The sequence below is a fragment of the Bubalus bubalis genome, chromosome 12 (assembly GCF_019923935.1).
Source record: "Bubalus bubalis isolate 160015118507 breed Murrah chromosome 12, NDDB_SH_1, whole genome shotgun sequence".
NCBI classification, from domain to species: domain Eukaryota; kingdom Metazoa; phylum Chordata; class Mammalia; order Artiodactyla; family Bovidae; genus Bubalus; species Bubalus bubalis.
Window position 1 is genome coordinate 9,068,015 of NC_059168.1, and position 26,908 is coordinate 9,094,922.

Here is a 26,908-nt window from a genome sequence, read left to right on the forward strand (position 1 = left end):
TTTTCAGTACATGTGAAGATGCTCATAATGAAATTGTTGTTCTTGTTGTTTAGTTGCTAAGTCATGTCTGACTCTTCTGAGACCCTGTGGACTAGAGCCCACTGGGCTCCTCTGTCTATGGGCTTTCCCAGGCAAGAACACTGGAGTGGGTTGCCATTTCCTTCTCCAGGGGATCTTCCAGACCCAGGGATGGAAGCCGCATCTCCTGCTTGGCAGGCGGTTTCTTTACCACTGAGCCACAATAGATCCCTCATGTGGTTCGCTCCCTGGTTGCCCTGATCTGCTGAGGCCTCATCCCCTGCTTGCCCTCCTCACATACTGGGCACCGCAGTCATGCTGAATGACCTACACAGTCCGGGACCTGGGCTTCCCTCCTGTGCAGACTCACATGTGCCTTTCTCTCTGCCTAAAGGTTCCTTCATACCATACGTGCTTGGCTGATTCCAGCTCATCCTCAAAAGTTTGGCTCAAATGCCACCTCCTGCAGGAAGCCCTCCTTGGTATAGTTAGGAAATACTTCCTACTCTGTTCTCCTAGGTGGCCTTATTTGTTGCTGTCAAGCTCTCAAATGCTGCAGCTATTTTTTTAAATGCCTCTTTCCCTTTAATCTCCGTGCCCCTGAAGCTCAAAGACTGTATCACCATTGCCTATGGAATTTCTGTGTTCAGCAAGAGGCCATGTTCCCAGTGGTTCCTTAATAGCATTTAGTGAAGAAATAGCATCACAAAAGACCTAAAGATTCGGTGGAAACTCGTACCTTCAAAATCCTGGAGGATGTGGCCTTCCTTGAAGGGCAGGGTCTGCTTCTGCTGCTGATCCAGCATGCTGTGCACGGTGATGAACTCGTCGTCCAGGGCGACGACGTACGGGAAGCACACAGCCGCTCCGATCACGTTCTCCGACCAGCGAACAGGCGCACGCTGGGAGATCCCAGCCACCGTGGCGAACATGCCTGGGAAAACAGGGAGCGTCAGGGGGCTTCAGAGAGCTGTGGTTTGCTTGCCTGTTTTCTGCAGAGGTGTCTGGACGTGGAATACCTGTTCTCTTCATCACATTTCAGGATGGGAGAGATGATATACCAGCCTGCGTGGACAGAAGACCCTCGTATCTGTTCTAATGAAGGGAACCTCTCTCCCCAGAATGTCCACCTTATACCTCCTTCTAATTAAACATAGAATTAAAAGATGCTTGTTCCTTGGAAGAGAAGCTATGAGCAACCTAGACAGCATATTAAAAAGCAGAGACATTACTTTGTCAACAAAGATCCGTCTAGTCAAAGCTAAGGTTTTTCCAGTAGTCAGGTATGGATGTGAGAGTTGGATCATAAAGGAAACTGAGCGCTGAAGAATTGATGCTTTTGAACTGTGGTATTGAAGAAGACTCTTGAGAGTCCTTTGGAATGCAAGGAGATCCAACCAGTCAATTCTACAGGAAATCAGTCATGAATATTCATTGGAAGGACTGATGCTGAAGCTGAAGCTCCAATATTTCGGCCACCTAATGTGAAGAACTGACTCATTTGAAAAGACCCTGATGCTGGGAAATATTGAAGGCAGGAGGAGAAGGGGACGACAGGGGATGAGATGTTTGGATGGCATCACCGACTCTATGGACATGAGTCTGAGCAAGCTCCAGGAGTTGGTGATGGACAGGGAAGCCTGGTGTGCTGCAGTCCATGGGGTCGCAAAGAGTCAGACACAATTGAGTGACTGAGCTGAACTAAATTAAACATAAGGTTAAAAAATGTGCACATGGGTCTTCCCTGGTGACTCAAGTGGTAAAAAATCCACCTGCCAATGCAAGAGACAGGGTTTCATCCCCAATCCGGGAAGATCCTACATGCCTTGGAGCAACTAAGCTCACATGCTCTAACTACGGAAACCCACACGCCCTAGAGCACGTGTTCTGCAACAAGAGAAGCCACCGCAGTGAGAAGCCCATGAACCACAATTAAAGAGTCGCCCTTGCTCACTGCAACTACAGAGAGGCCCTTGCAAGCAATGAAAACCCAGCACAGCCATATAAACAAACAAACAAAAACAAAATAAAAAACAAACCAAAAATAGTGTACACACACCCACATGAAGGTATACGCTGCTCGTGTCCTCACATGTGGGGAAGAGAGAATTCCGCACAATTTAAGAAGCTTCACAAGCTTTCTGCCACATCCAGTCCTCCCATGGGTTTGCGTCTCTGCTACTGCTAAGTCACTTCAGTCGTGTCTGACTCTATGTGACCCCATAGACGGCAGCCCACCAGGCTCCTCCGTCCCTGGGATTCTCCAGGCAAGAACACTGGAGTGGGTTGCCATTTCCTTCTCCAATGCATGAAAGTGAAAAGTGAAAGTGAAGTTGCTCAGTCATGTCTGACTCTTAGCGACCCCATGGACTGCAGCCTACCAGGCTCTTCCATCCATGGGATTTTCCAGGCAAGAGTACTGGAGTGGGGTGCCATTGCCTTCTCCGCACCAGCTTTTCCCTAGACATTCACTCCACACTGAACGCATTCATTCAGATACTTATTGAGCACCTACTGTATGTGGGCCACTCGACAAGATGTCCCATACGGAACTCTCGTCCTGTTCCCCCTGCCACCACTGAGAGTTCAGGTATAATTCTGGTTCCACATTTTCTCTGATACAGGGGTACAATTAACTCTGCAATTCAAGACAGTCTGCTGTTGAGTGTTTGTCAATGATAACATCCATACTCACTGACGGTTTATCTACTTTGTACTTAAAGCGCTAACTGCTGCTGTTCAGTCCTTAAGTCGTGTCTGACTTTTTTGACTCCTGAAGCAGGTGTGGGGATATATACAGACAAGCAAACAAAACACAGTTGATCTGGAAAACCTATCATCCTAATTCCCAGCTTGCAGGAAACAAAGCTCTGCCTGACACTGTGTGTCATCCATGCCTACAACCAAAAACGACGCGGCTAGCTATGATTCTCAGGAGGTGATGCCGAGAATAGAAAGGCCACAGGACACAAGGAAAGCCCTTCCAAGAAGCTGGCGACTAAACTAGATGCTTTTTGGTAGCATGAAACTGCAGTCAATAAGAGAAAATCAGGGCCATGACCTTGGAGCCTCCACACTTCAAAATATCTAGAAGTGAGCTCCCCCAACTCCTTTTTAGAATGGAGAATAAACACAGAACAGGTGGAAACCCATACACAGAAGAAAATCCTATAAGGAAGTCTTACAGATTCTTATTTTTGCTCTTATCCCCTTACAGGAATTCTCTCTGGAGCCATCTTCAGGCTCTACTTTGTACTGTGCTCAGTCGTGTCCGATTCTTTGCAACCCCAAGGACTGCAGCCTGCCAGGCTCCTCTGTCCCTGGGATCTCCCAGGCAAGGATACTGGAGTGGGTGGCCATTTCCTTCTCCAGAATCTTCCCGACCCAGGGATTGAACCTGCATCTCCTGAGGCTCCTGCATTGACAGGCAGGTTCTTCACCACTGAGCCACTTGGGAAGTTCCTCAGGCTGTACTTTAGCACAAAATAGGTGATGCTATGACTGGCCTATTTTTGTGCCATGAAACCCACACTCACAAAACAGTCTAATGAAAACTGAGCAGACACTGGGCATGCGATTGTTTGCCTGTTGCCTCAATGTCGCCAAACACAGTCCACGAGTGTCTGCTTTTCACAACCACAACCTCCCTCTCCAACCTCAGCATGAAAGCAAGGACAGAAGGTGGAGAGACAGGGCAGAGAGTGGCAAGGTTAGTGGAGGCGCCTGGGCGCCCTGCTCACCCAGGCCCCCAGGGCCTGCCAGAAGGAACTCCTGTCTCCCGATCCTCTTGACGATGGGCCGCCTCTCCTCGCTGCAGAACGGGAACAGGTCCTGGGCGGCGCCCGTGCTGTAGTTGAGGATGATGTACTGGGTGGTGAGGGCCAGGCACAGGAAGTGGCCGTCCACAGCCACGGCCAGCGGCTGCTCCGGCGTGGACACCTCCCTGACAATCTGCACGCGGTCCTCGTACACCAGGAAGACCTGGATGGTCCTGCGCTTGACCGAGATGATGCACACCTCCACGCAGAAGGGGTCCCCGCTCACCGGGTTCTCATTCAAGGCGAAGGCCGTGGCCCCCTTGATGCGGGCACCCGAGGGCACGGGCTCCAGGCTCAGCATGTGGACCAGGCTGATGCAGCCGTCGCACAGCACCAGCAGCCTGCTGAGGGCCGACGCGGCCCGCAGCTCGCTCACTGCCTTCTTGAAACCCAGGTGTCTGTGCAGCTGCCTGGTGGCCGTGAACGTGGCTGACCCGCCGGGCAAGGTCTTCTCCTCCAGCAGGAAGTGGTACACGAAGCAGTCGCTGGTGCCCACGTAGAGGTTCCGGCCGCAGCACTCCACACACTCCAGCGACCCCCGGTCCCGGTCGCCCAGCAGCTGCTCCCGCTCGATGGCGGGGACCAGGGTGAAGGCCTTGGTGCTCATCATGTTGGCGGCGGCTCTGAGGGACAGGAAAGGAAAGGGAGGTTAGAGGAATGAGGGACGGACAGAACCATTTCCGGGCGTGACAAATAAACGTCAATTCCCAGTTGTAACTTCAGAGAAAGGAAATCATTTGACACTTGTGAAAAATACTGAAAGAAAGACTTCTGACTTGGCTTTCTCCCACAGGCAAACAGAGACCCTGGCAGGAGAGCACACACGTGCTTGTAAGTAACTGCCAACTCTCTTCAACAGTCATTCAGCCGCTAAGTCAAGTCTGACTCTCTTTGAACCCAAGGACTACAGCATGCCAGGCTCCCCTGTCCTCCACTCTCTCTCTGAGTTTGCTCAATCTCATGTTCATTGAGTCGGTGATGCTTTCTAACTATCTCATCCTCTGCTGCCCTCTTCTGTTGCCTTTAATCTTTCCCAGCATCAGGGTCTTTCCCAATGAGTCGGCTCTTCACATCAGGTGGCCAAAGGATTGGAGCTTCGGCAGCAGTCCTTCCAACGAATATTCAACTCTCAACAGAGCTGAGATTTATTATATACGGAGTCTCCCTACATGGTTCTTCAGAAACAAACCTCTGGGTAGAAGAAGAGCACGTCTACTCACCCACAGACAACACAAGACAAACATTTTGGAAAAAGACAAAAATGATCGCCACTAATGTGCCCCCAAACCCCACCAGCCACCTGACTGGATGTCTAAGTGAATGGTGGAGCACAGCTCCATGGTGGGGTTCACTCCTGCCCCTTGGATCTCACAGGAGTCAGAAGCAGGGACCACACCCCCAATTCCCTTGCATTCTTCTCACTGAGGTGTGCGCATTGCCCCAGAGCCATGTTTGGCTCCCAGAATCAATCTGTTGGTGTGGAGCGGTAAAGATGTGCCTTGAATCTCCAAGGCTTGCAGGTGGAGAGTTGAGGTACTTAGCAAATTTGTGAGAAGGTCAGTTAATAGATTACTCCCATTGGAAGACACACTGTCCCAAACTTGAAGCCTGGGCTTCTTACTTCTTCCTCTGGAAAGGACTCTGGTTTCACAAATTAGAAGCAGCAGAAACAAAGGCACCAGTGCAATTCAGTGGGGAAAAATAAAGTCATTTCAATCAATGGCTGCTGGAACATGTGGTTAACATTGAAAGTGAAAAGTCAAAGTGTTAGCAGCTCAGTCAGGTTTGACTCTGCGACCCAATATACTGTAGCCCGATAGGCTCCCCTGTTCATGGAATTCTCCAGGTAAGAATACTGGGGTGGGTAGTCATTCCCTTCTCCAGGGGATCTTCCAGTTAACCTCGGTTATCCCTACCTCATATCATCTCTTAATATAAAAATTAATTTGAGATGCATCAAGTTATTTTAAAAACAAAAGCTAAAACTACAAATCTTCTAGAAGAAAAGATAGGAGAACATCTTTGGGATCTTGGGGTACATAAAGATTTTTTTAGGTTACGAAAAGCACTAACCATAAAAGAGAAAAAGCTGGTAAACAGGATTTTATAGAAATTTAAAAAGAGTGTACACTGAAAGACACCACTAGGGAAATGAATAGGCAAGGCCCAGACTGGGAGAAAAATCTGTGATAGCCATCTCAGACAAAGGGCTCACATTCAGAAGAGAAAACATGATGATCAACAGCCATGGGGGAGAGATCAACCTGCAGAACCACCTGTAATTGCAAACTGTAGCTACAAGCAGACTTCATCTCATACCCATCAAATGGACACCTCCCAAGTCTGATGATGCTGGGGGTTTGCAAGAATCCGGATCCATGGGCATGCCCCTGCTGCTGGTGGAGGCTTCTGGGCTGGCCAGACCACGTGGGTGACGGAGGAAGCCCTTGGCAACTGGGGAGCCGGGGATTCTCCTTTTGGCTTCACTGATGTTCAGCAGGACATGAGCAAGGAAGCTAGCAGCAGTCCTGTTTGCAACTGGGGGGAAATGGAAATGCCACGATGGATGGATGGACGGATGGAGCACCACGCAGCAGTGAGGGCATGCACTGCAGCCCACCCATGACTCGGTAAACCTCCCTGGAAAGGGGAGCTGCGGATGCTATATTCGGCCTGATACTTCAGGCCTTGTAAGATGCAGAAACATGGAAGTCCCAACTAATGTACTATTTAGAGCTGCAGCCCTACATAGTGAGATCATAAAGAAAAGTAAGGGAATAAAGAACAGAAACCCAAGGGGGATAGGATGTGAGTGGGCAGAAGCTGATCTCAAAGTATTAGTCATGTCTGTTTCCCTATGCCAAGTTGCTTTTATTGCTCCTCTCTACATCTCATGTGAATTGTAAATGTTCTTTTCAATATATAAAATATTAATTTAAAAATATTTATAAAAAATATACTCATTTCCCCAAACCAGCTTACCCTGGAAACATAATAGATACAGAGCCTCGGTTAAATAAGCTTGGTGTGCACGCATGCTCAGTCGTGTCTTTGCAACCCTATGAACTGTAGCCTACCAGGCTCCTCTGTTCATGGGATTCCCTAGGCAAGAGTAGTGCAGTGCGTTGCTATTCCCTTCTCCAGGGGATCTTCCCCACCCAGGGATCAAACCTTCATCAACTGCATTGCAGGAGGGTTCTTTACCACTGAGCCACTGGGGAAGCCCTTAATAAGCCTGGCAGGAATCATAAAATGCACGTTCCTTGTTTACAATCTCACTTCACGGAAACATTTACAACCCATGTCAATGATTAACTTGTCATTTCTTAGTTCATCTAAATCCAGAGCTTAGTTCATCTGAATCTGTATTTACAAAGTCTGAATATTTCCATACATCCCGGGTTACTGGAAGATGGGGAACGGTCCAGCAGAGTCAGAAGCCCTGCAAGGGGCAGTGTGGGCACCTTTCAGGGCCCCAGCCTCTTACTTCCCGACCTCTGCTCAGCCTCTGCTACCCCGGCCACACAAATGCCTCCATTTCTATCCACAGCCAGCTGGAGCTGCATGCTGTGTTACTCCGGGCCTGGCTTCCCTCTGCATTCTCTCTGAACTAAATCTCACCAAGGCCAGGCTGCATTAAAGGTCACCACTCAAAGAATAAAAACAGAATAAAGGCAATGTTTGAAGTAGACAGATTATCTATTTGCAGAAACTGGCTAATAGACTCAAGGTCACAAGATTAAAGAAAGGGAAAGGACTTCCCTGGTGGTTCAGTAGCAAAGAATCTGCCTGCCAGTGCTGGAGATACGAGTTCAATTCCTGGTCTGGGAGGATCCCACATGCCGTGGAGCAACTAAGCCCGTGCACCACAACTACTGAAGCCTGTGTGCCCTAGAGCCTGTGCTCCACAACAAGAGAAGCCTCCACCATGAGAACCCCACTTACCACACTAGAGAAAAGCCCATGCAGCAATAAAGACCCAGCATAGCCAAAAATAAAATTATACAGAAAGGAAAAAAAAATATATATATATATAGAAAGAGAGAGACTCCTGATCTGAGACAGAAATAAATATATCCTAAAATAATGCTATGACAAAGTGCAGTTGATTGAAATGGGATCCTCGCCAATGTTTATTTTTTGGAGGACTTCCCTGGTGGTCCAGTGGTTAAGATCCTGAGCTGTCAATGCAGGGGACACGGGTTTGATCCCTGGCCAGAGAACTAAGATCCCCTGAGAGGTGCAGCCAAAAATAATAGCAATGATTATTTTTCTTGAACCAAAGGACAGTCACCTCCTGTCATACAATGCGCACGTGATATGAGAACGGCCTTGAGATGGGCGTGGCGTCCCATGTGTCTGCAAAGGATCACACACTCGAGAATTACACCAACCCTTTAAAATGAAACAAACCCTTTAGAGCCCCACACAGCTGTGTGTGCACCAGAGAGGCATCACTTTAGAGGTAAAGACCCATTGATGGGTATCACAGCCCTGTAACAGGAGGCTCTTCCTATGAATCCACTAAAGATGAATTCTAATGTGCATTTTAAAAAGGACCTTCTACCTAAAGTTGGGCTTCCCAGGTGACTCAGTGGTAAAGAACCCGCCTGCCAATACAGGAGATGTGAGTTGGATCCCTGGGTTGGGAAGATCCCCTGGAGGAGGAAATGGGAACCCGCTCCAGTATTCTTCCCTGGGAAATCCCATGGACAGAGGAGCCTGGCGGGGTACAGTCCATGGGGTCACACAAGAGTCGGACAGGACTGAGCAACTGAGCACACACGCAAGTGTATGTACACATACACAGATACACCATTTATACACACCACCTGTATACACATACATGCACACAGTGTGTGTCTATATATCTATCCTATGGATCCTATAAGAGCAACAGCAACAGTTACAAGCAAAATAGGGATCTGGAGAGGGCAGGGTAGGTGGGCCAGGAGCAGGGGTGGGGGGTAGGAGGGTGGTCTGGGTCTCCAGGGCATTGCCTTTGTAACATCTTCCTCAATCTTGGACTTTCAAACAGCTGTTAAGAATTATTGAGGGCCTTCTGGATGCTAGGCAATTGTCCCCTTTTACATGTTCTTTTTCCTGAATGTTTATTTCCTCAACAAAGCTACCTGACCATCAAGACAAGATCTTGACCTCAAATCACCTGCAAGATTTCACAGCACGCTCAGTGACTCCTCCTGCCCTTCTGCATGAGGCATTTCAGCTCACTCAGGGTAGCCCCAGATTAACTTGCTTCTTCTGCCTTCATTTAGTAGTACAGTGTTTTTTAATAAAGAAAAACGAGTCAGGTTTGCCACAGAAGAGATGAGTTGTAAAGTATGGGCCAAATTCTTGGGCAGTCTCCAAACACCTGGCCACCACAAATGATTACTTTAATGTATTTCTAATGAGAACTGGGCTCAGGCCAAGATGAAGATGCTTAACCTATTAAGGAAAATTTCCTCGAGTTTTCTTAAAGGATCACATGATCCTTTAGCATGAAGGAATAGCCATAATGTTTTGTGTAAGAACAGAGAGGTTAGCTGCAAATCAGGCCTGGAAAGTTTAGCGTTTTTTAAACACTGATCTCTGTGCTTTTAAAACTTGTCCACTGGATCTGCCTGAAGGAGAAAGGGACCCCAGGCAAACCCCTGTCGCTGGAGGCTTAGGCAGAGGCTGGAGTGTCCCGGGAGCCTGCAGTGGAGGGCAAGCTGCCTCCAGGACCAGAGGGCTGAGGCTCACTGTCGAGTGGAAAAGGGGCAGAGGACGGACCTGCAGGTGACGGCCACCACACCTGTCCCCCCAGGTCTTTGGAAAATGAGCACAGAAAATGCGCACTCTGAGTTCAGAGTCCAGGAGGGGTCTACTAACTGCAGAGGGAGCCCTCACCTGGTTAACAATTACTCAGAGCCGAGCCCACCCACTTCAGAGCCCAGACAGCTCTGGCCCCATGACTTCTGTTTATGAACTGTAATTTATCTAGCAGCTACTAAGTGCCAGGCTCTGTGCCACATGCACATTCTCTTTATGCGTTGCATGTATCTTTTCTCATATTTCCCTGGTTTTGATTGAGAAAATTGAGGCTCAGAATGTCCAGTGAATGCCCAGGGCTCCCAGTTAGAAGGGGCAGGGTCAGCGTTTGAACCCACAACTCCATCCCCCCACTCCCACCACACAGTGGCTCTGCCCCTGTTAAGCGAAGAACCCAGCCTGGGAAGGTCATACACCAGACAGGCCGCTTCAGTGACCGCGGAGGCAGCAGGGCTGGCAGAAGTGGAAGGAAAAAGAAAAGGAAGCAGCTGTCCAGCTCTTCCTTCCTATCCGACCATAAAGCTGGAGCTTCCTGCTGACCAACAGAGAAGGGAGGCCAGAGGAGGGCAGTGGGCTCGGTGCCCCCTCCAGCCGTGAGCTCCCGGCCGGGCTGCCGGCTCCCACCTTGGTGGACCCTCCACACACGTTCTCCCTGGGTCTCCACCTGCCACCACTGTCCCCACGGCTGCTTGCCCTCCCCGGGCACTTGCTCAAGGATGGAACCCTGATCCGACAGGTTGGGACCCCTGAACTCAATACGGCCTATGTGCATGAAGAAGAGCTGTGTGAAACCCCATTTCCTGCAGCCAGCTAGGACCTAGGAGGGGGGTTTGATGGTCACCCGAAGCCTTTGGCGGGAGTGATGGCAGGTGCGAGCAACCAGAGGTGACAGCTTCTGTCTTGAAAGCCACCTCTTAAAACACAGAAGGCGGGCAGAGGAGAAGCCAACTTCCATAGCACCTGCGTCCCAGGACAGAACGGCGGCGAGGAATCCCCGCCTCCCATCACACACCCCTGCCCGGTCTCCCAGTTCAGGCCAGACATTCGGCCCCGACTGTGGCCCGGAATTTGCGCTCTCAAATCCCAGGAGCTCCAGGAAATGTCAACCACAGCGACGAAACGATCGCATGCTCGGGTGGAGGGGCAGGGGGCGCGGGGCGTCGTCCTGCTGGGTTCCTCCCCCCAGAACAGCTCACTCAAACCCGGACGAGGTCTCGGGTCTTCCCAGCCCCGAACACGCGCACGCCGCACACCCGCCGGGTCCCCGCGCAGCGCGCCCACCCCCAGCTCGGCCGCAGTCCCCTCCTCGCCACCTGCCCGCGCGCACCTGCTAGTACCCGCCGCCCCCTAACCCCCTTCCCGCCCCCGCTCCGCCCCTGGGCCCGCTCACCGGCCGCGCTCCGGCCGCTCCGGGCCCCGCGCCCCGGGCCGCGCGCTCCTGAGCCCCGGCCCCGGCCCCGGCTTCGGCTCCGGCCCGGCCCGGCCCCGCCGCTTCCCGTCACGTGGGTGGCCGGGGCGGGAGCGCCGGTCCCCGTCCGGCCTGCGCCCCGCGTCGGCTGCAGACCCCGCCCTGGGCCGGGCCGCGGGAGGGGGCGCCCCTCCGGCCTCGGATGCCCCGGGTTTGGGAGGCCCGGAGCGCCTGCCTCGGGGCTCGCGGGGGCGGTGGGCGGGGAGACGCGCAGATCTCCGCGGCGCACGAGCTGAGCCTGCCGGGCCCTGGGCGGGGTCGGTAACGCTGCAAGGCTGCAGCTGCCGGGACCGCGCTTTCTCCTCCCCCGGGCCTGCTGGACACGCTCGCCGCCCTATTTCTAGCACCGCGACGGCGCTGGGCAGTGTACTTGCTGAACGAACAAGTGAATGAACCCATCCCTCCATCCCGGGAAAGGCTGGACCGCACGGCCACCTTACATAGTTGGACTGGAGGAGCGAGTGGATGGCGGCTGGTGGCCCCGGTAGGGCTGAAATGGACTGGCCGGGCACGAGCCGCCCGCCGCCCGCCCCAGGCCCACAGCTAGCCCCGAGCCCCAGGGGCGGTGAATTCGCAGGGTGTCCTTACTGAAGCAGGGAGTCCTGGACTATTTACCCACTCCTTCAGGAGCGCCAATCGATAGCTATCCCTGTGGGTCAAACTACAGCGTAGAGTCCTAGGTTAGGATGAATCCATGGGCCTCTCTTCAACATATAGTCAAACTCCAGTTCCACAGAGAAAAAGATTCCCCCTACAGCCGCCAGTGCGCAACTGTCAGCATGTGAAAAGCCCAATTTTCTCAATGATTTTCCTGACGTTAAGAGCCCCCAAGACCTCAGGTTTCCTCCAGCCCCTGGAGAATATAAAACAAAGACGTAGTCCCCTATCTAGAGGCAGATACCAGCTACTACTCTGCAGCCTTCTGTTTCAAAGGGAGAAAAACAAATGACCCCCCAAAAAGTCAAGTGAAGCAAATAATCATCAGGAATTAATTTTCTGTGACCTCTTACGTCCATCCTTTCTGGCTACACACGTCCCACCACACCCAGACAAGAGTTTCAGTCCTGACCCTGTGGATCCAGCATCACTGGCCCAACCTCCAGGTGGGTAAGGGGTTTCCAGAGTGTACAGCTACCTGAGCTTCAAAGGCAAGTGCAGGTCTGGTGGAGCCAGCTCTCTGGCTCCACCTGAGTTTTCATCCATCTCATTTTGCCCAGGCCCATGGAGAATGTGTGACTCAGCTCATCACTGGCCCACTTGGCCTAGAATCCACTCTGCTTTGTCGTTTCAGGGCTCTGCCATGCCCTGGCATGAGATTAGGTAGAGGTGACACCTACTGACTGCCAGCCAGACACAGGGCTAAGGGACTTACCGTGGTGGCCTCATTTAAGCAATATCCTTATGAAGTAAGCCCTATTGATTTCTACATTGTACACAGGAATTAACAGACACAAAGTGAAAGACTTCTCCTACATTCCACAGAGTAAGAACAGAGCAAGGATAAGAACTCAACACCATGGTGAAATTTTTTATACATAAAATTAAGCTCTGTTGGTTGAAATACTTTATGGAACATTTGTGTTCTGCTTTACACAATCTAGGAGTGAAGATGTGTTAACAAAGAGGAGCAAAAGAAGATAATTCAGAAATAGTTATTTCCTTTTTGAAAAAATTTGTCAGAAGATTCTTAAAATGGCAAACTCTACACGTGCATGTTATTCCATCTACAAACCTTCCTGAAGTTTTTGAGAAGTCTATTTCACACGTCTGGCAGCTGTATGTAACTAATCCATAAACATGCAAAGATCTGCACATGGCTAATTCTATACTCCTCATGTTGTCTTGATTCATCATATTTAAGAATATAAAGTTTTCAAAGGAATTATCAATTAACTTCATTTAAAGATGGAGAAGGTCTATACAGTCAGCAAAAACAAGACCGGGAGCTGACTGTGGCTCAGATCATGAACTCCTTATTGCCAAATTCAGACTTAAATTGAAGAAAGTAGGGAAAACCACTAGACCATTCAGGTATGACCTAAATCAAATCCCTTATGATTATACAGTGGAAGTGAGAAATAGATTTAAGGGACTAGATCTGATAAGAGTACCTGATGAACTATGGACAGAGGTTCGTGACATTGTACAGGAGACAGGGATCAAGATCATCCCCATGGAAAAGAAATGCAAAAAAAGCAAAATGGCTTTCTTGGGAGGCCTTACAAATAGCTGTGAAAAGACGAGAAGCAAAAAGCAAAGGAGAAAAGGAAAGATATAAGCATCTGAATGCAGAGTCCCAAAGAATAGCAAAGAGAGATAAGAAAGCCTACCTCAGCGATCAATGCAAAGAAATAGAGGAAAACAACAGAATGGGAAAGACTAGAGATCTCTTCAAGAAAATTAGAGATACCAAGGGAACATTTCATGCAAAGATGGGCTCAATAAAGGACAGAAATGGTATGGACCTAACAGAAGCAGAAGATATTAAGAGGTGGCAAGAATACACAGAAGAACTGTACAAAAAAGAGCTTCATGACCCAGATAATCACGATGGTGTGATCACTCACCTAGAGCCAGACATCCTGGAATGTGAAGTCAAGTGGGCCTTAGAAAGCATCACTACAAACAAAGCTAGTGGAGGTGAAGCTATTTCAAATCCTGAAAGATGATGCTGTGAAAGTGCTGCACTCAATATGCCAGCAAATTTGGAAAACTCAGCAGTGGCCACAGGACTGGAAAAGGTCAGTTTTCAGTCCAGTCCCAAAGAAAGGCAATGCCAAAGAATGCTCAAACTACTGCACAATTGCACTCATCTCACACACTAGTCAAGTAATGCTCAAAATTCTCCAAGCCAGGTTTCAGCAATATGTGAACCGTGAACTTCCTGATGTTCAAGCTGGTTTTAGAAAAGGCAGAGGAACCAGAGATCCAATTGCCAACATCCGCTGGATCATGGAAAAAGCAAGAGAGTTCCAGAAAAACATCTATTTCTGCTTTATTGACTATGCCAAAGCCTTTGACTGTGTGGATCACAATAAACTGTGGAAAATTCTGAAAGAGATGGGAATACCAGACCACCTGACCTGCCTCTTGAGAAACCTATATGCAGTCAGGAAGCAACAGTTAGAACTGGACATGGAACAACAGACTGGTTCCAAATAGGAAAAGGAGTACGTCAAGGCTGTATATTGTCACCCTGCTTATTTAACTTCTATGCAGAGTACATCATGAGAAACGCTGGGCTGGAAGAAGCACAAGCTGGAATCAAGACTGCCGGGAGAAATATCAATAACCTCAGATATGCAGATGACACCACCCTTATGGCAGAAAGTGAAGAGGAACTAAAAAGCCTCTTGATGAAAGTGAAAGAGGAGAGTGAAAAAGTTGGCTTAAAGCTCAACATTCAAAAAACAAAGATCATGGCATCTGGTCCCATCACTTCATGGGAAATAGATGGGCAAACAGTGGAAACAGTATCAGACTTTATTTTGGGGGGCTCCAAAATCACTGCAGATGGTGATTGCAGCCATGAAATTAAGATGTTTACTCCTTGGAAGGAAAGTTATGACCAATCTAGATAGCATATTCAAAAGCAGAGACATTACTTTGCCAACAAAGGTCTGTCTAATCAAGACTATGGTTTTTCCAGTAGTCATGTATGGATGTGCGAGTTGGACTGTGAAGAAAGCTGAGCGCTGAAGAAATGATGCTTTTAGACTGTGGTGTTGGAGAAGACTCTTGAGAGTCCCTTGCACTGCAAGGAGATCCAGCCAGTCCATTCTAAAGGAGATCAGTCCTGGGATTTCTTTGGAAGGAATGATTCTAAAGCTGAAGCTCTAGTACTTTGGCTACCTCATACGAAGTGTTGACTCATTGGAAAAGACTCTGATGCTGGGAGGGATTAGGGGCAGGAGGAGAAGGGGACGACAGAGGATAAGATGGCTGGATGGCATCACTGACTCGATGGACGTCAGTTTGAGTGAACTCCGGGAGTTGGTGATGGACAGGGAGGCCTGGTGAGCTGCAATTCATGGGGTCGCAAAGAGTTGGACACGACTGAGTGATGGAACTGAACTGAACTGATGATACTTATTTATTTTTGGCTGTGCTGGGTCTTCGTTGCTGCACAAAGGCTTTCTCTGGTTGCAGCAAGCAGAGGCTATTCTCTAGCTGTGTGTGAGCTTCTCATTGTGGTGGCTTCTCTTGTGCAGCACCAGCTCTAAGCTCATGGACTTCGGTAATTGCAGCACATGGGCTCAGTAGTTGCATCCCACAGGCTCTGGAGTGTGGGCTTAGTAGCTGTGGAACAAAGGCTTTAGTCGCTTGCAGCATGTGGCATCTTTCCAGACCAAGGATCAAACCCATGTACCCTGCACTGGCAGACAGATTCCCATCCACTGTACCACCAGGGAAGTAATTATTATCCTTATTATATATCCCTTTGGTCCATACTAAACAAGTTCTATGGAGTGTGAAAAAGATGGCCTAAAACATTAATGAAGATTAAGCATTGAATAGATACAACTGAATTCTTAGTATTATACTGCTAATAAGAGAAATCAACACCCCAGGTTCTCATTATATATCTTGTTCATGATTCATTCATTCAGTAGACACTGAATACTTACGCATACTTAAGCGTATGCACTGTGTTGCTAGGGCCGAGGCAGGGGGTCAGGGTGGGGTGGTGGACTATGTTCCAGAGGAGCTCATAACCAGTGAGGTGACGACACCAAGCAGGGCAGTGTTTGTTGTTTTTCCTCAGCTTTGTTCTTGACAACTACAGGCCCCAAATAAAAATGTTAATGAAAACCTCATGATCTCTGAGGAAGGGGAAATTCTCATAATAAAACCTGAGCATTTTCGGTTACTATATAACACAGATAATACTGTTGTAGCAGGAATGAACTTCAGTCTAGAAACTCAAATGTGGAACAAATGGAACTTTTTTTCTGTAACTGAACTTTATTTCTACTTTAAGCCCCACTTAGCTGCCAGTGACAATAATCTTATCACGGGTGGCCAGCGCTCTTCCTCAGGGCTGTGTCTGGTTAGGGAATGTGTAAGGTGCCAGGACAAGGAGAAGCAGGAGATGTCTGGTCCTCACATCTCTGGTCCCGCACGAATTCAGAGGCGCTCTTTGTCCATTCTGGGGTTTGGTTTTCAGTCTTGTGGTTTAGGTGCTGACAAGCCCGGCCTGAAGCCTCCAATCACGGTGTCTGCCTGGCTTGCAGGTCAGATGCCTGTAGCTTCCTTGCTTTGATGTGGCAGAAGTCTCTTTCAGGTGGCCCTTCTGCCTGTACACATTCGAAACAGCACCTCAAAAATCGTTAGAAAGGCAAATTATCCCCCACCCTACTTCTGCATCAGAAACTGATTAAAACACAGCAGACCACCTGTTTTCAGAGGCTCTTCTCTCTAAGGCTCTTCCTAGGATGGAGTGAGGGCAGGCATTACCAAAGACCCTGTCTCTCCTTCCCCTGGAGTGGGGAGGGCACGGGAACTTTACCAATACTTCCTCCTCTCTGACTCTTGATTTTATTCTTCTGCCCTGGTGACACTCCTATCCTGAAACGTTTGTTTCAGAGGCACCAATAGTTATCTTAAAGGATTTCGTTTTAACCAGGGAAGTACTTCTAGTTTTAAACTGGAAAATACGAGGAAAAAAATAAAAAGCACAGGTCTTACCTGCCATAAAACGTTTTTGCTGATGAAGCGCTTGAGACATCAAGTTAAGTCCTGAAAACCACAGGGGGAAAAAAAAAAAAAAAACAAGAACCGGTAGTCACATTTCCAGGTAGCCAGAGGTAACAGGCAATGGCACCCCACTCCAGTACTCTTGCCTGGATAATCCCATGGGCGGAGGAGCCTGGTAGGCTGCAGCCCATGGGGTCACTAAGAGTCGGACACGACTGAGCGACTTCACTTTCTCTTTTCACCTTCATGCATTGAAGAAGGAAATGGCAACCCACTCCAGTGTTCTTGCCTGGAGAATCCCAGGGACGGGGGAGCCTGGTGGGCTGCCGTCTATGGGGTCGCACAGAGTCGGACACGACAGAAGCGACTTAGCAGTAGCAGCAGCAGAGGTAACAGGGGAGGGATTTGCCCTACTTTGGCTCCATCTTCACAACAGTGTGAGGGGCGTTATTCCCATTTCACAACTGGGGAAACTAAACTAACGTGCGTCTGTGTCCCCGGCACTTCTCGGTTGCTCTTACTTTCATGTGTGAGTAGGTTCATTCTAAGTTCGGGAACAAATATTTGAGTGCCTACTATGTGCCAGGCGCTGGGTTCCAGGGAATTAAAGCCTTTGGCCTTACATCATATTGAAGGAAGATTAGGAAACAAACAATAAAAAGGTTCAAAAAATAAAGCCAAGACGCTTTCATAACACTACTCACCATCTTTACACTAACTTCTACCGTCCTCCCTCGCCGTCTTCCCGCGAGGCTGCCCTTGGGCTCCCATTGGTTTCTGTCTATGACGCCATAGGAAGCGCGACCAGGCGCGACCAATCGTGGCTCGTGAACTTCGCCTTTCCCTCTCTTCCTGCCAGACTGGAAACGCCAGTTTCCTCTGCAGGGAGCTCTTTCACTTCTTTATGCCTCCGGGGATAGTCCCCGGTTAGAGCCCGCCCAGCACCCTAGCCTGCCCGGAGAGGCGGAGCGCGACGCGCGGCACACACAGAGTGACTACACACCCGAGGCCGCCGCGCCTGCGTGACGTCACTTCCGGGACGCTTGCTCGCGGGAGACTTGTGGGTAGCCGGCCGGGGTCTCCTGGCGACGACGATGGCGGGGGATGTGGGCGGTCGCAGCTGCACGGATTCGGAGCTACTGCTGCACCCGGAGCTGCTGTCCCAGGAGTTCCTTCTCCTCACCCTAGAGCAGGTGCGGCGCGCTGCTGCGGGCGGGCCTGCTTCGGGGAGGCGCTGGGACTTGAGCTCGCCCCGAGTAGTCCTCGGCGGCACCCGACACACCCGTCGCCGCCGTGCCAGCCGCCGGATCGAGCCGTTCTCTGCCCCGCGCGGACCGGCCGGGTCTCCGCCCTCGCCTGTCGAGAGAGAGACGTCTTCAGAGTTCTAGGGACTCCTGGGGGTTAGGAATACTCTTTTGGGATTCCGATGGCTCGGAAAGGGGAGTCCAGACGGCCCCCGCGGCCTGGGTGTGATCAAGGGCCTGCCAAGAGGGGCTGGGGAAGGTCGTGGAAGAATGGGAACAAGGGGTGGCGGTCCCCGGCTGCCGGCCTGGAGGGCATCGGAGAAGTCGTCAGTTCTCCACACTCACTGAGTTCAAAGATGGGGAAACTGAGCCCCAGACAGGTGGAGTGACTTCTGTGTTCACACCGCCGTTAGATGGTGCAGCCGGAGAACTCAGGGCTCCTGGCTCTCAAAGCAGCGTTTGCTCTTTTTCAGCTGTTGTGACCTCTGATAGCAGACGAAAGATAAGACCAAAAAAAAAAAAAGTGTTGAGTTTTGTCGTACTCTAGAGCACCGGGCGTGCTGCGATTCATGGGGTCGCAAAGAGTCGGACACGACTGAGCGACTGATCTGATCTGAGAGCACCGGGAACTGTGTTCAGTGTTGTGCAGCAGCCTGAATGGGAGGGGGATTTGGGGGAGAATGGATCTGTGTATATGTACGGCTGGATCCCTTTGCTGTCCACCTGAAACTATCACAATATTGTTAATCGTCCAGTATAAAAAAGTTTTTGTTTTTTGTTTTTTAAGTGATGAGTTTTGTTTAAAGTGGTGGAGAATTGCTGAAAACTTTGGGGGGGCGGTTTAAGTGGCATGTTTTGTTATTTTCCTTTTGTTTTTCCCCTCAATACTCTTTCTCTGGTTTCCTCAAACCGGGCCCTCTCACCTCCCACCCCCCACCCCACACCCCGGGAGAATTTTTTAGAGATACCAATTACCTTTTTTCCCTGTGGTTGTGAAACGTTTTAGGTCCCTCACAGTCACCCCAGCATGTGTGAAAACACAGACTGCTGGGTTCAATGCACAGAGTTTCTGGTTCAGTAATTTTGAAGTGTGGCCTAAGGAGTGCCATATTTAACGAGTTCTTGCAGCTGGTCCAGAGACCACAGTTTGAGAATCGCTTTGAGGTCTGGGTGGTGAGCTCAGGTTTAATATAGTTTCCCAAGGAGGAAAACTAGGGGAAGAACATAGGGGGTGAGACCTCCAGCCTGCCGATCTGCTCATGACAGTAACTCTCTAGATACCTTTCTGACAGGATGGAGTAACTGTTATCATTGCTTGCTTGCTTTTGTCTGGTCTCCCCAGACAGTTCCCAGTTTGCAGTTGCATTCATAGGTTAAGATGCTGCTACTGGAAATGGCCTTTATGCCTCCTGTGTGGGTTGAGCAGTGTGGACTGCTGTCCTTCCACACTGAGGACACATGACCATTGTCTTTAGGATGAAGCTGGACAGAAAACTTGAAGAGCTTAGCCTTTCTATAGTACCGCTTCTTGCAGCAGCATACAGGATGTTAGGCATGTGTCCAAACATGGAAGGGGCTTCATACTTGTTATCTCAGCACTCATGTCTTACCCTGTTGGATAGGTGCTTAAAATGAAGGCTGTTGTTTGGAAATTGCTTTTGCTTCCTTTTCCACAGAAGAACATAACTGTTGAAAATGACATGAGAGTAAACAAAGACAGCCTGACCGACCTTTATGTTCAGCATGCAATACCACTGCCTCAGAGGGATTTGCCAAAGAGTAGATGGGGGAAAATGATGGAAAAGAAGAGAGAACAACACGAGATAAAAAAGGAGACAAAAAGGTACTTTTTCTGTGGTTCTGGTTATTGTTTTATATGACTGAACAATCTTGCTTTTCTTTTTTTCCCCAGGTGAATTTAAGTAAAAAAAATACTTACTCAGCTGCTGTTTATTGAGCATAGGCATTGTGCTGTAGTGTAAATCAAACTGCCCGAACTCCTTGCTCAAATTTGAATTGGGAGAAACACAGTAAAAAAGTTAAGTCAAATACAGGGCATACTGCCGTGAAGGAGAAAAGTGACATGGGAAGAGGGTGACAACTGTGGGTGAAGTGCCCAGGGACAGCCTCGCTGAGAAGTGACATTTCAGTGGAGAGACCTGTGGAAAGTAGGGGGTGAGCCAGGTTCTGGGCTGAACACGAGCGCCAGGCCAGGGGTGTGTCCGCACGATGGCCAGGAGCAGCCTGGAGGCAGGTGGGGCCGAGCAGGGAAGGCGGCGCAGAGGGTGAGTGCGCCAGGACCTGGGCTGCCCTGAGATGAGCAGCCACCGCAGGATTTCGAGCAGAGAGATAATGCCATCTGATGCACGTGTTAAGAGGTTTACTCTGGCTGCTATACTGAGACGTGGTTTAAGGTTGGGGGAGGGTGACGGAACCAGGCCGGGTGTTGTTCTGTATTCCTGGCAGTAGACAGTGGTGATTCTGGGGGAGGTACTGGACTTGGTCAGAAGTATTTGGGGTCTGGTTGTGTTTTGGAGGCAGAGCCAACAAGATTTATTAAAGTAGGAGAAAAAAGCGGAGTCAGATAAGGCCATGAGGTCTGTGAATAAAATAGAAATAAAGTTGTATCACTTCCATAAACCCCAGAAAAGTCCAGAAAATTTTAAATTCCAGAAAATTTTTTGTAAAACCACAAGCAGATGAATTTCCTTTTGTACATTTAATTAGTCAGCATAGTTAGTTAGGACGAAGTATCTTAAGATCTCTAAGTGGCCTAATTAATTATTTTCCTGTGTCTATTTCATTACATGTGGGTGCTGTTGATTAATCACTGAATATTTTTTGTAGAGCCTCACTGTCCTAGGCAGTGCAGACAATGGGAGAAGATGGCATAAGAGGGCTGCATAAGGAGCACCTTAGCTCTGAGTTAGTGGTTTTAATCTCTAGTGACGAAGAAAGATTCCTGACTGATGGGTGATTATTTCCCACTTCTGAGAAGAGCGGAAGAACATAACACGTGTGTCGTCTGTGTATAGTCTTTTGGTGAACAGATGTGTATACAGTCTCAGTGTTGATCAGAACACAGTCAGCTCAGGATGAGCGTATTTCTTATAAGCTCCCGAGATGGTGCTGATGCTGCTGGTCCCTACTAGGACTCTCAGTAGCAAAGCTGAAGTGTTTTTCCTAATAACTGGTTGTTCAAGTTCTTTTAACATGTCTAACTGAAAGTGCCCCCCCCACCCCGTCCCGGCCAAGACGTTTGTTTCACTTGAGGTCTAATTAATACTGAACAAATGAATGCTTTTATTATTTATACTTACAATTAAGAGTGGAAATTAGGTTTTCAGAAACTGAATGTGAAGACTTGGCAGTTACAAACTTAAAATTATATAAATGTTACAGTTAGATTGGAAAATGCCTGGACTTAAGGACTTTTAATGAGTGGGGTCAGATGTCCTGTCAGTTCCTTGTTTGTAAGCTGCCAGTATGGTGATTAGTGTAGTTTTGTAGTTTGTTAGCCTTTCTAAATAATCAGTGATACATGGGCAGGATAACTCTGTAAACAGGATGGTAATTTTTAAAAGTTAAAATTTGTTGTTGTTGTTCAGTCAATGAGTTATAACCAAGTCTCTGTCCATGGACTGTAGCATACCAGGCTTCCCTGTCCTTCACCATCTCCCTGAGTTTGCTCAAACTCATGTCCATTGAGTCAGTGATATCATCCAACCATCTCATCCTCTGTTGTCCCCTTCTCCTGCCCCCAATCTTTCCCAGCATCAGGGTCTTTTCCAGTGAGTCGGTTCTTTACATGAGGTGGCTAAAGTATTAAAGCTTCAGCTTTGGCATCAGTCCTTCAAATGAATATTCCGGGTTGATTTCCTTTAGGATTGACTGGTTTGATCTCCTTGCTATCCAAGGGACTCTCAAGAGTTCTCCAGCATCACAGTTCGAAAGCATCAGTTCTTCAGCACTCAGCCTTATTTATGGTCCAGTTCTCACACTGGTACATGACTACTGGAAAAGCCATAGCTTTGACTATAGGGACCTTTGTTGGCAAAGTGATGTCTCTGCTTTTTAATGTGCTGCCTAGCTTTGTCATAGCTTTTCTTCCAAGGAGCAAGAGTCTTTCAATTTCATGGCTGCAATTACCATCCATAGTGATTTTGGAACCCAAGAAAATAGTCTATCACTGTTTCCATTGTTTCCCTATCTCTTTGCCATGAAGTGATGGGACTGGATGCCATGATCTTAGTTTTGTGAATGTTGAGTTTTAAGCCAGCTTTTTTCACTCTCCTCTTTCACTTTCATCAAGAGGCTTTTTAGTTCCTCTTCACTTTCTGCCATAAGGGTGGTGTCATCTGCATATCTGAAGTTGTTGATGTTTCTCCCGGCAATCTTGATTCCAGCTTGTGAGTCATCCAGCCTGGCATTTCGCATGTTGTACTCTGCATAGAAGTTAAATAAGCAGGGTAACAATATACAGCCTTGATGTACTCCTTTGCCAGTTTTGAACCAGTTCATTATTTCATGTCCAGTTCTAACTGTTGCTTCTTGTCTTTTATGCAGGTTTCTTAGGAGACAGGTAAGGTGGTGTGGTGTTCGATCTTTTGAAGAGTTTTCCACAGTTTGTTATGATCCACACAGTCAAAGACTTTAGCTTTGTCAATGAAGCAGAAATAGATGTTTTTTGGAATTCCCTTGCTTTTACTATGATCCAGTGAATGTTGGCAATTTGATCTCTGGTTCCTCTGCTTTTTCTAAATCCAACTTGTACATCTGGAAGTTCTTAGTTCATGTATTGTTGAAACCTATCTTGAAGGATTTTGAGCACTACCTTGCTAGCATGTGAAATGAGTGCAGTTGTGCGGTCGTTTGAACATTCTTTGCCTTTCTTTGGGATTGGAATGGAAACTGACCTTTTCCAGTCTTGTGGCCACTGCTGAGTTTTCCAAGTTTGCTGGCATATTGAGTGCAGCACTTTCAAAGCATTATCTTTTAGGATTTGACACAGCTCAACTGAAATTCCATCACCTCCACTAGCTTTGTTCGTATAATGCTTCATAAGGCCCACTTGAAGTTTTAGGGTTAGTTGATGGATTGATGCTCTAAAAATAACTATGTCTTTTGTATACATGAAAGATAACTAAATTTTTGTTGATAAATTTTGTAAAGTTCAAAGCAGCAGAAAGTTATTTCATTTAGGGTAAACATAGAAAACTTCATTTCCAGTAGTCCTACTTGGATTAGGCAAGTCTTTTTTGATCATTTTAGCTTTGAGTTCCAGGGAACTGGTTTGCCATTCAAAGAGTACTTTTCATGAATACATCTCTGTGATTTCAGGAGTAGCCCTGCAGATGGGTTGCGGAAAAGACCCCTCATTGTGTTTGACGGAAGTTCAACAAGTACAAGCATAAAAGTGAAGAAGACGGAGAACGGGGATAATGACCGGCTCAGGCCCCCGCCCCAGGCGAGCGCTACCAGTAATGCCTTTAGAAAATCGTCAAATTCCTCCTCAAGTGTTTCACCCCTAGTTTTGTCTTCCAATTTGCCTACGAACAATAAAATGGAACACGATAATAATGACACTAAGCAGAACCATGACTTAACACATAGGAAAAGTCCCTTGGGCCCTGTGAGGTCGCCGCCTTTGTCGCCTATGGGAGCCACTCCCGTGAAGTTAAAGCGAGCTGCTCCCAAGGAGGAGGCCGAGGCCTCGGTGAGTGCTGCTTCGCGGTCTGCGCCAGCTGCATGCCTGGGGTCCGCTCTGCAGAGATGTCTCGTTTCTATGTCTCAGTCCCTGTGTGTGGCCCTGGGATCCATGATAAGCTAATGTCTTTTAAAGTGCACTCAGTTTATTTCTGCTTAAAACATGTAAAGGGAGTGCCTTTTGGGCACTTTTCCTAGATTGTGCTCTTGGAACTAAAGGAGGGAAGTAGTCCTGTGTTAGCAAGACTCAGAATGTTAACTCGGTTGGGCAGGCTTACACATTTATTAAGCGGCATTGTAGATATTGACCTTGAATCGGTCTGTTTTGCATTTACCTTAAAATCACACCAGAGTCTTTAGGGTTTACCAGTTGCCTCCCCCTCCCGCCTCACATGCACCTGTCTTTAGGAGGATGGAGGTGGTTTGGGAGACTCTGCTCTGTTAGGCTCCACTAGACTTACTGTCTGAATGCTTGCATTTCAAATGGCAGATCTGTATAGTTGCCAGAATATATTGAGTTTAATTATGAGATTTTACATATATATATATGTGCAGTTTTATAGCTTTCACTCCTTGTCTTAGTTCATTCAGGCCGATATTAACAACAGACGCCACTGACTGGGTGGCTCCAACAGTAAACGTTCGTTTCCTGCAGCCCTGGAGACTGGGGCCCACAGTCAAGGCAGACTCAGCGTCTGGTCAGGGCCCACTTCCTGGTTCAGAGTCAGCCGCTCCCTCTGCGTCCTCTCCTGGCAGAAGGGGCAGGATGCTCTCTGGGGTCTGTTTTATGGGGGCAGGCACTCATCCCCTTCATGACCTAACTGCCTCCCATAGGCCCCCCTCCAGCACCGCCACCTTGTGGGTCAGGATTCAGCACAGGGAGTTTGAGGGACAAAGGTATTCAGTCCACAGCATTCCTGTATATTCTTCAGCTTTGTTATCATCTTCATGTTCTATGTCAAAGAGATCAAGACTGACTAGTTGAGACCTAAATAGCAGACCCCGGAGAGAGAGCTGCAGTGACCTGACCAGCCCACAGTTCTCGTTTCAGTTCATTGTTCAGACTCCTTTCAGCCACCCCCTGCAGTGGGTACAGTAGCTCTTCCCATTTCACAGATGAGGAGGAAGCCGCCTCAATAATTTAAACTAGTCTAGGGCTGCAGTCTGTAGTTGAGTTCAGGTCTGCTTGACCCCAGCACACGCACTTCTCATGGCACCACACTGCGTCTGTCCTCAGTCACTGCGGGGCGCGGGGGGAGAGGAGAGGTGGAACTGTGAGGGAGGCCCTTGAATATTATGGTCAGTGAGCACTGAGGATTTTTTTTTCCCCCCAAGCTCTTGGAAAGCATTTTTCTACTCAGAAAACTTTCATTCTTTCAGAGGTGTGACTTTTCTTTTAAATCTTGTACTCAGATCGTAGACTGTGAGGTTGGGGTGCGATGGGCCCCGCAGGGAGGAAGCAGGTCTGGAATGGCTGTCGTTCTCAGCTCTGAGTGTAACTGGGGGCGCTTCCAGAAAACCCCGCTGGGGTCAGGGTCGCATTCCAGCACCTCCTGAGGGTGTTGGTTGAGTTGGCTCTGGGGTGAGGTCCAAGCCTGGGCATGTTGTCTGTGCCCCGGGCCAGTCTGTCCAACAGACCTCTGAGAACGCAGCTGTAAACACAGGACTGGGGGCTGGCCTTCTTTCTTGCTGCCTCCAGTTCCCCCACCAGGCGGCAGCAGCGCGCCACCATTCCTGTGTCAGCCGTCAGTCTTGGTGTAAAATACGCCTTTGGGGTATCCTTCGACATTTCTGCAAGTGTGCACTGACTTCTGCTCCTGTGTTTTCAGATTAACCTGAAACCCCCAGAAGCCAAGAGGAAGATACAGCATGTGACATGGCCGTGAAGGAAAGTTTCCAAAAATGTAAATATAACTGTAACTGTAGTTTTTCAAGCAAGTTCACATATATTGACAGTATTTACAGAGATCTTGATTATTGTGGAATTTTCTTAAGAGGTTTAAATTAGGTTCAAAAAAATAAAGTCCTTTTCTTTCCCTTTCTCCCTCCTTTCCTTCCTGTGGGGGGGGAAAATCTTGCCTTTCATGCTCTGATTAGGAAGGAATTTCTTTTTAAACAAGCAGTGTAATAAAGTCATTTATATTGGCCCTAGTCACATAATTAGCTGCAAGTCTTGTTGAATTTTAAGAATTATGCTCAATTGTCTGTTTTGGTCTTTGGGGAAATTTGAGGGTTTTTTTAAACTCAAATACATTAGAAATTCATGATTTTTATTATTTTTCCCAATCAAAAGAATATAGCGGTCCATCACAGTGTTTAGTGAGTACTGCCAGCGTCCTCTTCAGGGCCCCCACGGAGAGCATGCCTGCAGAACGTTCAGAGGACACTGCTGTCCTTGACGCCCATGCTGCCTCTTTTCATAGAAGCCAAAAGGGAGCCCAGTGCTTCTTCCTGCTCCTTCTTCCCTGTAATTGTGAGTTGCTTTTTGGAGAGTAAAGTGCCCAGCCCTTGGATGCTCCTGCCATGTAGTCATGGCGGCTCTGACCTCCCTCTCAGTCAGGAATCACTCCCTCCTGGGAGCGTAGTCTTTTCCAAGTGAAGCTGGCTTTAAGCTCTTGAGGGGAGTGATCCTGTTGGAGGTGGTATCTGATGGCAGGAGACTCGGGGGATAGGAAGACGGGGTAGAAGGCCAGAGCCTGAGGATCCAGGAAGCCTGGGAGACAGCCAGGGGGCTCAGTGCCACGTGCAGTTGGCAGGAGAGAGGCCGCTGAGTCTGGGGGTCGCTCAGAGCAGCGCGGGGCAGTGGGGGTACCGCGGAGGCACCGGAGGTTTCATGGTGTGTGAAGTGGCGTCACTCCAGTCCGCTAGCAGAAGTCAGTGGGGAGACACGCTAGCCTCGTGCTCATGAGTTCCCAGGTCCGCGTTCTGCCGTGTGTTTCTGACCAAGGTCAAGGGCACTTCGCATTCTTCCCTCGTATGAGTGACCCTCAGATTGGAGTTTTCCTTCCTAGAGCAGTTCATCCCTTTGTTGATTTGTTAAAACAAGCATTTTAGCTCTTGAATCGCCTTACAAAACATTCATTCAGCCTTGAAGATAGGTACTATACCCAAACTTTAACCCTACATTTTTCAGCCTTTCTGCT

At 48.6% G+C, this 26,908-nt stretch overlaps 2 protein-coding genes and 1 long non-coding RNA gene across 5 annotated transcripts in view; 1 reads left to right on the forward strand and 2 right to left on the reverse strand.

Moving 5' to 3' along the window:
- The window catches only part of TGFBRAP1 (transforming growth factor beta receptor associated protein 1), a 33,922-nt gene extending 22,727 nt beyond the window's left edge, over positions 1-11,195 (reverse strand). For both annotated transcript variants that reach the window (XM_025260778.3, XR_003102146.3), the window contains exons 1-3: positions 11,041-11,195; positions 3,759-4,459; positions 758-952 (exon numbers count right to left, since the gene is read on the reverse strand). In XM_025260778.3, coding sequence (XP_025116563.2) covers positions 758-952; positions 3,759-4,446 — 883 coding nt within the window. In that variant the 5' untranslated portion in view covers positions 4,447-4,459; positions 11,041-11,195. The remainder of the gene's footprint in view (positions 1-757; positions 953-3,758; positions 4,460-11,040) is intronic.
- Positions 11,196-15,402: 4,207 nt separating this feature from the next.
- LOC112578005 lies at positions 15,403-17,659 on the reverse strand. Of its 2 annotated transcripts, XR_003102147.2 has the most exons (4): positions 17,520-17,659; positions 16,807-16,857; positions 15,747-16,415; positions 15,403-15,417 (listed from the first exon to the last, which is right to left on the reverse strand). It is a non-coding gene; the product is annotated as an uncharacterized LOC112578005 (long non-coding RNA). The 2 variants fall into 2 exon arrangements; XR_003102148.2 differs by lacking the exon at positions 15,403-15,417 and having other exon boundaries at positions 16,064-16,437.
- Positions 17,660-17,872: 213 nt separating this feature from the next.
- Positions 17,873-25,912, forward strand: C12H2orf49 (chromosome 12 C2orf49 homolog). The gene is made up of 4 exons (XM_006067894.3): positions 17,873-18,008; positions 19,736-19,902; positions 23,400-23,775; positions 25,595-25,912. The coding sequence occupies exons 1-4, from the start codon at positions 17,910-17,912 to the stop codon at positions 25,649-25,651; spliced, it is 699 nt and encodes a 232-aa protein (XP_006067956.1). The 5' UTR covers positions 17,873-17,909; the 3' UTR covers positions 25,652-25,912.
- The last annotated feature ends 996 nt before the right edge of the window (positions 25,913-26,908 follow it).

What these genes read in the sequence shown, in the direction of transcription:
- C12H2orf49 (XM_006067894.3), top strand. Translation starts at nt 17,910, where the DNA reads ATGGCGGGGGATGTGGGCGGTCGCAGCTGCACGGATTCGGAGCTACTG. An exon ending in ATAAAAAAGGAGACAAAAAG is followed by an intron (nt 19,903 to 23,399) that starts GTACTTTTTCTG and finishes CTGTGATTTCAG; the next exon opens with GAGTAGCCCTGCAGATGGGT. An exon ending in AGGAGGAGGCCGAGGCCTCG is followed by an intron (nt 23,776 to 25,594) that starts GTGAGTGCTGCT and finishes CTGTGTTTTCAG; the next exon opens with ATTAACCTGAAACCCCCAGA.